The sequence below is a fragment of the Toxotes jaculatrix genome, chromosome 13, assembly GCF_017976425.1.
Source record: "Toxotes jaculatrix isolate fToxJac2 chromosome 13, fToxJac2.pri, whole genome shotgun sequence".
Classification (NCBI taxonomy): Eukaryota; Metazoa; Chordata; class Actinopteri; family Toxotidae; genus Toxotes; species Toxotes jaculatrix.
In genome coordinates this window covers 13,246,366-13,257,273 of record NC_054406.1, presented here as the reverse complement: position 1 = coordinate 13,257,273, position 10,908 = coordinate 13,246,366, and the positions used below count along the sequence as shown (strand labels likewise).

Genomic DNA, 10,908 nt, shown 5'->3' with positions numbered 1-10,908 from the left:
AAGTACGGAATAAAACAAAGCCAAAAAAAAAAACCTGTATAAAATATAAGCTTAATTTAAATCATTAAATACTGTACATATCACACAGAATTTCAGAGCTACAGCAGGTGACCACGATACCTTTCAGCACAAGGCAAACATTTTGAAAATTACTCACAAAAACATTAGCAAAAATATGTCGAGGGATTTTCCAACATTTTAACAATTGCACTCGAATTTTTTTTCCTTTTTTTTTTTTCTTTAAACTTTAGTCTTTAAGTCAGTTTTTTTGATCACCCAAACCAGTTGTTGGTCCATATTTTGCATATTTAGATATCTAACACCATTTTAAAGTCACCAGAAATACTGTACAAAGTAATGCTGATAGTAAAAGGCAGCACAATTGAACATTGTATCATAAAAGAGTAGATATCTGAATATGTGGGTCATGGATTCACCTGAGTGAAAATACCTTCAGCTGCTACTGCCATGTGGACGGAGTGTGTGCCTAGTGATCCCCTCTGGGTTGAAGTAATGACAGGAAGTACTGAATGTGACAAAATAAACCTCTTATTAGTGTGTTTGGCTAAATAGAAGCAACGCTGCAAAAATTCACACAGCAAGCATGAGGTCTTGAAATGAGAAAGACCTCTGTTTTGAATAAAACGCCACGTCTCCAAATTTCTCATTTGCTCCTCTGTTGAATCCAGATAATGTAAACGTTGAGCGTTTGTGTTTTTTTTTCTCTCTTTTGCAATTTGCACTTCACCCTTAAAGGGGCAGTTCCCCCCTTTCTGGGCATTTTTCTTTTCTTCAGTGTGCGACTTTCACAGCAGTCAAAAAGTACAGACTCTGCTCTAACATGGCTGGCGGTGACCTCCCATGGTTTCCTCGCTATCACTCAGCACTACTGAGGTTGTCTCCTGTGGCAACCAGTGGTCTCAAACCCTGGGCCTGCTCCTGGCTTGGATCTGTACCTCACTTCAATCTCAGCAGGGGCTTAGCAAGTCTGTTGTGGCCCCCCTCCCCAACTCCCAATCAAGGGGTGTCCATCAGGCTCCGGGTGTGGGCTGGCTGCCCCTGGCTAGCAGCAGTACAACCAGACTGAAGAGGCCCACGGCCCCAAGTCTCTTCAGCAGAGCCACGCTGTCTTTGGGGATGACCACCTGGGCCAGGTCATTGGTTATGAGGGAAATCTCATGAGCCACACAAACAAAGATGAAGGTGCTGACCATGATGTTGAGTGAAGGGTTTCCTGGAATCAGGACCAAAATTCCCTTGGTGTCTGCTGCCAGCCAGATGTGGTACTGGCATATGAACAGCTGGGGGAGACAAACAACGCATAGTGGCAACACAACATCACATACAGAGCTGGGAAGGATTTACAGTTGCCTTTTGTTCTTTATTTGTACTACTATTTTTATTCCTTGTGTTTCATTCGTGCTGTCTCCACGTTTTGATACTGTTGTGTCAACTTAGGTTTTACTGATTACTCATTTGTCTTTTTGTTTTATGGTGCCCTTTGCAAAGCAATGTGCAATCGCAGATTGATAAAGAGCTATATAAATACCTTTTTTCACTATCTTAATGTAGCTTTACTGCCAGGTCCATCTTACCTCCAAGGAGATTTTTCCAAACCAAGCAAAGAATGAACTATATATAGAGCGGGCGTAGCCAGGAATGTTCCTGATGAGAATGAAGGCCAAAATCTGTGGACAAAGACATTTCTAAGAGTCAGAGCATGAAGACACACTGGGTGTACTTAGAGATTAGGAAGTTGTGGGTTGAAGTCAAGAAGTTGTTCACATTTAAGTTAGAGTGATATACAGTCACCAAGTCAAATGAGAAAAAAAAAAATCTCAGTTTCTGGGAAAAAAAAAACAAAAAACGCTCAACTATATTGTCTGTGACCTCATCTACTGCACTGCTTCAAACAGTTTCCCGGTGGGCTTCAAGTCCATAAAATCCCTGTACTATCTTAAGCCTTTAAAGAAGGCCCTCCTTTGTTATTACAAACATATCTTATCCTGTCGTGCAATCAGGATAATGACATCCCAAGGCAAATCCAAAGGAATTAAAACTATAAAAACAATACTGATTAACAAAAGCAGAAGTAATAGCATCAACAGTTATTCCAAGCTGACGCCACATGGTCTGGTAACATTAAATACAGTCAGAGAACATGAGAAAAAGAAGGGAAAAAAAGAGAAAGGAGATTTACCTGGACCACAGAGATGTAAGGATGCATCTCGTTGCACTCCGTTTTGGTTTTGCAGCTGCTGGCCCATATAGAATAAGTCTGGAATGATGAAGGAAAAAAAGAGAGGTTGGGTAACAGGTTTTAATCTTCAGCTGCAACAAAGACCAGGAAGTGGTTCACTTGGTCTGATTAGCCCTGGTTACTGTAATCCCCAACTGGTTTGGTGGAGTCAACAAAGAACAGAGAGCTGTCTCAGTGGTACATATAAGCAACCTGATTCAACATGTGACATATGCTGGGTTCATATTACAGTCCGCACGACTTTCTCAATAGGTGTGCAAACTCTTAAGCAAGAACATACTTAAGAGCATAAAGAGCAGACAAATATGGCTGTCGAGGCAGCTGCCAGGTGTGGCATTTATGTGAGTACCCACGGCTCATTATGTCACAATTCTCTCCTGTGCAAGAGGGCATTATGTTCATTAACTACAACGAGATGAAAAGTGCTTACTATGAAGGAGACGACAGAGAGGAAGAGGAGCACGTTGGAGATCCTGGCAGAGAACAGAGCTTCGCCTTTGCCCTCTGACAGCACCTGGCGCTTCTGCAGCACCAGATAGATAAAGGCAAATAGCATGCCGTGTATCACCGCCTGCAAAAGAACATTACCATACTAAAACATTTTTTTTTCTTATAAAGTTTGAAAAATTAAGTCCTACTTGAAAAGCTTCTGATGTATTTTTTTATGCGTCAATGCCAAAGCTGCTAAACTTGGCTGCATCTGGAGCGAAACACATTTGACTCACAAATCGGTCCAGCTTCCATCTGAACCACCACTCGTGGATGCTTCCGTTCAGCTCAAAGAGCTTGGAGATGGGCCACATGGAGAAGATGCTCTCAAAGAAACCCTGGAGTCATAAGGCCAAAACATGAATATTAAATGGGGTTTCAAACATGGGCCAAACTATGGATTTGAGAAAAAAAAAAAAAAACACGATGGCATAGTTCATTGGTTTTCAGAGACTGACAATTTGTGTCTACACAACACTGACAACGCATTCAGAATTTTAATGCATATTCATCCATTTTTGTTCACTTTGGCTACAGAAAAAAAACCAAATGCAATTGAATGTGTGAAAAGAATTTATATTGACATGGTACCATTTAAACCTCTCACATGAAATTGTTCACATGAAATAATAATAAAATGCAGTGTAATTTAATTTCACAAACTCAGAACTAAAGAGAAGTTACAGACTTTACTGGTAAATATATTAAAATTTACCCACCTGTGAAAAGGCAAAGCACCATATGAACAGCAGGAGGCCCAGTAACTTCGCCAGGACCCCAAAGTGCCATATGCTACTGCCTGTTCAGAGAAAACAACCACTAGTCAAACTGTTTCTCTAAATCCAACCTGCTGCCGACATTTATGACAAGTATTACATGAACTGTGTAGAACTGCACAATGCATGATGCAAGTGAGTGAAACAAACAAACACAGAACAGTGTCTTAAACTTGCTTCAGTTCCCCAACACCTACTGTTGGCCTTCTTCTGAAGAATCTGAGGCCACATGGCCAGCGTAGCGTAGATGATGACAAACCAGAAGGTGACCAACGGGACAAAGTAATAGAACTGATAGGGTCTGTCCATTACCACACACAGCACCAAGACCAGGAAGTTTAGACGGAAAAGGACCTGGTGTGGTAAAAACGATAGCATCACACTGAGAGTAAAACACCCAAGTATCTGTATTAATTATCAATAATATGGCGTTATTTCATGCCAAAGTCCAAAAATATATGAACCATAATGAGACGTTATAAGATCCCGGTTAAAGTGTAACTGACTATAATCCTACCTGGCATACTCTATATAGTCCAAAGTCTCCTTTGAGCCAGAAAAAGGAAAAGTGTCCATAGCCGGTCTGAAACAGGTATGCTGCCACCAGCACCCGCACATGCATGTACACTGGAATGAACTGTAAGACAGAAAAAAAAAAAAAGAAACACTTATGCTTTTATATCAAATATCGACATACACCCACTCAGAGCAGGTTACTCACAAAAGTATGTGAAGAAGACATATTTAGAACTCACAGCGCTGGCACCAGATATGTGATAGATGAGGATGACAAGCTGCATCCAGCCTTTCCACTCATCTGTTTGCTCTCGGTTGAGTAATTTGGTCTGTGCCGAACAGAAGTGAAATTATGAATCAGATAAAAATTCATGAACTTCTTCTGATCTTATGTTTTTTTTTTTTTTGCATGCAGCTCAAATGTTTGTTGAACTCTGAGCTTGTATGGAAATAAGACTCTATAACAATGTCAGTAAAAAAAAGAAAAAAAAAATCTTTTTAACACCAAGTGAGAACGTACTGGACTTAGTTCTATCTTTAAATAAGACCTCAAAATAACAGCTGCTCTGAACAGCTCTTACCTCCTTGCTGTTCTCACTGTAAAACACTCCCAAGACAAATATGTAAATGAGAGGGATGAAGAATGTGGAGTGTGTGTAGAACTTCTGCTCTTTCATGAACACATCTGCTCTGTCACAGAGGTAAAAATAGGCCATGATGATGCCCATCCTGCAAAGAGCCTGGAAGGGCGCTTTTGGACCCAAGGGGACAGCTGCAGTCGCTGGCTTCTTCTCCTCTAGGCTCTCCACGTCGGGCGGCACAGGTCGGCGGTGGCGGTTGTTGCCAAGGATGTGGAGCACCAGGAAGACCAGGGCCGAGCCCAGGAAGAAACACGCTGACAGTTTCTGGAGGAAGTTGGGGGGTGGTAGTGTTTGGCAGCAGGAGCCGTCTATGGGCCTCAGTAGCTTGTTGCACACAGAGTTCATGAGGACCATGGCCCCCTGACAGGAGAATTACACAGGATGGTGACAAGGATGTGAGTAATATTCAAAGTTAAAAATCAAACATCCATGCTGCCATACTGAATAGAGCTGTATCACTGCAAGCAAATGGTCTTAAATGAACAGGAATCCTGCCTACCACATTCCTGGTGCTCTCAGGCAGGTGCAAGCCGTCGTCTGACTGGGTGATAGTTTCCAGCGCTGCCTGACGGGACGCGGCCAGCAGCTTGACGCGGGACCTGCCGCTGCGCTTGCTGCTGTTGAGCACGTCTGCCGCTGCTTCATTGTACAGCTCCAGCTGTTGGTTGGTGATCATCTTCCTGTTCTCACTCAGCGCCTCCTCATTTACTGGGTCTGCAGGGTGCAGGCAAACATGAAGCTAATTTGCTGTATTTGATGATATGAAGTGACATGGAATGTGCAAACACTTCAGAATCAATGCTTTGAACCATCAAGTCGTACTAATGGTAATCCCATTTGACATGAGGCAAGCAATCATTTGAGAGATTAATCACAGCAGTGAAGGGAAAAGGCAGAACTGCTTTAAAAGCTCATCTAGGGACTTCTACTGGGAGCTGAGCTGAGCTTACCTTGCAGCACCCAGTAGACCTCTCCACGTTCAGCCAGCCTCTCTAGATGCACAGCAATGGCTGTCAGGTTGGCCTTGTACTGCTGCAGGGTCTCGCTGCTGCCGCTGTGCAACTTGATGGACCACTGCGGTAAGCAGATAAATGGATGAAATTAAGACTGACACAACTCAGCCGACACCTTGTTTTTGTCTATCATGCAATGTGTGAGCATCGCTAAAGCTCTTATTTGTACAGCTTACTGTGGCAGCTCCAAGGATGACAACATCTGGCTTTGCTGAAGCTTCCTGCATAGCAAGAGAGAAGCTGCAGTTAGATCAGCAAATCCATGTCCAAACCACTGTGACAATTTCTATTTGTCTACAAGCCTTCTTTGATTAACAATGCCCCCCATTTGTTAATTGTTAAACAGCCCTTAACATCTACACTCACGTGAGTCCATGTTATCAAGCGCTCCTTCATTGAATTATTTGCCTCTGGATACCACAGAAAGTCCTAAACACAAAGAGGACATTTGTAACTTTTATCAGAGTAAGTTGTTACAGACTGACAACAGGAGATAAATGCTTATCCAAAATAAGCTCACCACATTCACAGAGGAACTCTCTTCTTCAAAGGAAATGTCCTCGTGCTTCAGACATTACATGGGGACAGAGAGAGAGAAAGTCTGTCAGACAGATAGTGTTCCTCTTTTTTTACAGCCACAGATCAGACCAAAATAGCTACGACTGCTGTTGCTGTCTACATAGTATGGGATACATTAAGTCCAAAAGTAGAGATAGTTCTTTTATCATCCCTGGTCTTCTCATTTTGATCAGATCCTATTAGATTATAGACAGCTCAGTACACGAGCAGAGAGTTAATACAGGAATGTTTTATAGTGCCTACACCTTGTTTTTTTGGCAACATGTTGTGCTTTAGATATGAAGATCCATATATTTGTATGCTGTGCACCTTCACCACATTTTGTCTCAAAGCTCTACTGAAAAATCTCCTGACACAAACCCTGGGTTCACACAGTGCCGTTTCTTGTAATTACCTTGTTTCCATTTTCTCTTCTCTCCGGGTCAATAATTTTGACGAAGGAGTAAAATAGCTGCCTGATTCGTGAATCACCAACAAAGGCCACCCGCTTTTCAGAAAGGCAGGTTTTGGCTTCACTGTAACACAAAAGTGATGGTGAGGAATCTGAGAACCGTGCATCCTAACAACTGTAGATGGCCATCATTCATGTGCAGGGAGGTGCATTGCAATCCACAGCTTTATTAAAAGTGTATCTTATTACGCACTGTCTGTCCATGTGATAATATCCTCTCAAACGGTTATCTGGCTCATGAATTACCCATCCACTCTAACAGACAGATACACACACAGAAACACACACCACATCCATCACTGCAACACACTTGGATCTTTGTCTCTGACATAATGAAGTAACCTTGCACAGTTCGTGTGACTCACATGGTTTTGTATTTGTGCATCATACAGCCATAAGGCTGCCATACGTTCTCCCCCAAGTAACGTCCTCTGGACAGCAGCCATTCACATGAGTCTCCGCCTGTAGGCAAGACACAGAGAACCTACCAGTAAGACCAAACAAAAAACACTAATCTCGCTTTCGGCCACAGTTTCTCTGTAACTATGACCGAAACTTGCTGTCTCAATAGTACCCTGGCTTTTCATTCAGTGCTGTCAAAGGACTAGAATACAATACATGGCTCTGCTAGGGGCCATAGTACAAAATGGAGTCATCAGCAATTTAGCTCAACCATAAATCTCTCCAGCTATTCATTTGTGTGGAAAATGAATAGAGCCATCTACAACTGAATCAATCCATAGAAACGGGCGAACATGAAGGATCGGCAGGCTGGCGAGAGACGTGGGCATTTTGGTGTCATCGCCCAGCCAAAGCAGCTGCTCCCAGTGTGTACACAGAGGTCTCTGGTTCCTATCCCCTTTTCATGAACAAAGTCCACTCTATGCAACCCAGCTGCGAGGTGGATGTATGCCATGCTAATATTTCTTATAATCTATAGCTCTGGGCGTTGTGCCATCGCTGTCAGTGTTTGGGGTGCGCAAAATGAGATCCAGCCCCCCTTCTTCTTCTTCTTCATTTTTTTTTTACCTGAAAATAAATGCCCAGTCCAGTACACTTATCTTTGCCCAACAAGCCAATGCAAACTTGTGAAAGACCAGACACAGAAAGCATGCTACTACAATAGTGTTCAAAACCACTAAAACTACAGTTTGTTAACGTTAGTTGTTAGCAGCACCACACCACATTTCGGACAAGCTTAATGTGTCGTCTAGCATTTATTTGTTAAGCTAACAGACCAGCCAGCACTGCCGATATAAATGACATTTGCTCGCTATTACGAAAAACCTTGACATGTCAATTGTTTGCAACATCGCCGTACACACGGCTTCCCCAGCAGCAGTAACCAAGCGTGTACTGACATGAGCATGTAAACACAGTTAATTCAGCGTTAGCTTGATTCGGCTAGCCAGTGGGGCAAAGCCGATTAAACGCCATGCTGCGACTGTTAGTAAATTTAGTCCATTCAAACATCTACCTGCTTCATATAAAGCTTTCAGCCTGTGTGTGTGTCACCTATTAAAGGCAGCAGACAAACTGCACTGAACCGACCCGCAGAGAGTAGTACTGCAGAATAGCTAGCTGGCTAACGTTAGCAATAGCTTGTGTCAAGTGTTTCACTGGCTGCATCGATATTAAGTTTACTGAACGGGAGACCACTTACCTCCATAATACCGCGAAGCTGTGTGAAACACGAGGAGTAAAATGACGACTACTAGCGATATTAATTTGGCATTTTTAATGGTAAAATGTTGATTTATTTCGCGTTTGCCCAGGCTATAGGCCAGGACCGCCATCTTTGCTCCTCCATGACAACAAGCAGCTGTGCAGTCTAGCGGCGGCGGCGGCGGCGCTCCTCCCGGTGCACCACCTGCCCCGTCCCCGTCTGCCCCAAGTGACACCGCCTCCTTCTCCTCCATCGCCGCTGCTCAAAGCAGGTGCAAATCTAAATAAGACTCAAAGGGGGGTCTCACGTTTAAATGAATCCACCAGATGGTTGGGGCAGACCACGGTGTGTTTAGAATAGTCTGTCAGAGTACTAAGGTCAGTGCCTCCGAACAAATATTTGAAATCAAAAAGAGTACGCATCCAAAAACTCACTGCAAGCAAGTGTGACTGGGTACCTGGGTATCCTTTTTTATAACCACAGCTGTGTCATGTACAGCTGTCACTGATGTGAAGATAAGTTTTAGGAGAAATGCATGCACCAATAAAAAACAAAACACAGAGGGAATGTGGTGTTTCTAGTCTTTTAAGGTGAATGTTAGGTGTGGCTTGCCATCCAGTCTTCATATAATTAGTATCCATTAAAAATTCTAAAAAGTCTGACTTTTCTCATTAGAATATTTTCTGACAACTACAATAATTGTATAAGGCTTTATTATTACACATTATTCAAACTTTATTCCACTTCTGTCTTCAAGATCATGTCAGTTACATGCACTAGTCTCTGTTATGTATCCTGATGGCTGACATATCCAACAAGTTTAGAGTAGTTTATACATTTTTCAATTCAGTCATTTGTTTTTAATTCATCTGAGAACTGTACCTAGGCATTGAAGCTGTCAGTATGTAGTAGGTGCAGTTCCTAATGTCTACCAACAGAGGTCGATAAAGTTCATCTAACTTAATGTGCTGAATTATGTTAATGCATGAGTTGCTCGTACTTTGTTTTGAACTCTTAGTTGTGTAACCTTTGACATATATGTAACCTGCTCACCATCAGTAGGAGCTGTCATAAATAAGTAGGTTTGGAGTAAGTCAGGAGTGGAGTCAAGGGAGTTCTCAGACCCTTAATTTGGAAATACCACAGGGTAAAAATACCATGTTAGAATTAAAAACTCTGTATTCAAAACATTACTTTCATGACTAAAATGCAACTGAAGTATAAAAAGTAAAAGTACCTACTATGCATACTATTAGTGGATGATTATTATTGCTGATTTCAGCAAATCATGTAAGCTGACTTTTAATGTTGTAGTTAGTAGTAGTAGTAGTACAGAGCTAATTTAATCTACTTTATACTTATGAACTTTTGGAAAAGGCTGAATTACCAGCCAGGAAGATCTGCCCCAGGGACCTAGAACCCTAACTTCCCCCAAAAAACCACTGTGTGTCAAATGGCTGGATGTAAGTCTAAATGTATTGTACACAAAGCAGGGACGCGAATAAAAACATGCCACACTTCCCTCTAGTGGTTGCTGAACGTGCTGCAGGTGAACCTTTAGGTGCTGATGCCTTAAATTCTCCTTGAGAAGAACCGTGTCTATATGTGGAGGTATAATTAAATTTAAATTTGAACAAATTCTGCATATCCCAGTTCACTCAACACACTGTACTCAAAATGACTCTCAGTGTCTGACAAAATAACAAAACAAATAATTTCTGCCATGTTCCCACACTGAATCTGGCTAATATCCGTGTGCATGCATCACCGCAATTCAAGCCTTGATCCAAATCACAGAAATTTATTTGGATGCAAAAGCTGTATTATGCAAGAAAAAGCAACATGAGAGGATGCATATTTACAAGAAACAATGCACTTTAGTAATCACACATTGGCATGGACAGTGTAAACAGAAATTTACTGTACATTAAAATTGGATGTACCGTTGAAAAGCAAGATAAAGGGGGAAGGTAAATCAGGATATGGCTGTGCTTCCACAATAGGAAGATGTTTACGTCAGAGATGATATGTAAATCATCAGCCAAACTAAAACCAAAATACAGTGACACACCTTCAATGGTGTCATTAAAACATGAAAGCACTTAAGTCACTGAGTTGTGTGTTTTGGAACATTGGACATGCTTTATTTCAGAACTTTTCACAATTTATTTAAACATCTCACATATACAAAATAGGTACAATAGACTTTGTGGTGTCATTTTTTTGAGAGAGAGAGAGGCCGCCTAAAAACCATTCAGAATTGGATGAAATATGTGCTGTCAGTATGAACACTGGGTGTGGGATTTGAAGAGTAAAAAAGCCTGAACAAAAAACCAAAACAAAAAAAAAAACCTTCTAGACAAAACAAAAAAAAAAGAACAAAACAAAACAAAAACCAAACATTAGGTTTAGGAACATTCCACCTGCTTAAAGTGGGGGAGTATCAGGGGGGACGAATGCAAGACTCCTCAAAGGTCAATACAAAGTAATACAGTAAAAAAGTGGTTTGCTCCACAG

The 10,908-nt window shown here is 41.7% G+C and overlaps 1 protein-coding gene across 3 annotated transcripts; it reads right to left on the bottom strand.

The window, feature by feature from the left end:
* Positions 1-196: 196 nt before the first annotated feature.
* Positions 197-8,819, bottom strand: casd1 (CAS1 domain containing 1). 3 transcript variants are annotated; one of them, XM_041053944.1, is made up of 19 exons: positions 8,389-8,526; positions 7,091-7,187; positions 6,919-6,980; positions 6,669-6,789; positions 6,216-6,260; positions 6,062-6,124; positions 5,872-5,916; positions 5,633-5,756; positions 5,182-5,396; positions 4,623-5,042; positions 4,281-4,370; positions 4,043-4,162; positions 3,723-3,879; positions 3,469-3,548; positions 2,986-3,087; positions 2,691-2,831; positions 2,201-2,278; positions 1,596-1,688; positions 197-1,301 (listed from the first exon to the last, which is right to left on the bottom strand). In XM_041053944.1, exons 2-19 carry the CDS (start codon positions 7,169-7,171, stop codon positions 1,032-1,034), a joined length of 2,307 nt encoding a protein of 768 aa, XP_040909878.1. In that variant the 5' UTR covers positions 7,172-7,187; positions 8,389-8,526; the 3' UTR covers positions 197-1,031. The 3 variants fall into 3 exon arrangements, with proteins under 3 accessions (XP_040909878.1, XP_040909877.1, XP_040909879.1); XM_041053943.1 differs by lacking the exon at positions 6,919-6,980 and having other exon boundaries at positions 8,389-8,819; XM_041053945.1 differs by lacking the exon at positions 6,919-6,980 and having other exon boundaries at positions 197-526; positions 8,389-8,819.
* Positions 8,820-10,908: the final 2,089 nt, after the last annotated feature.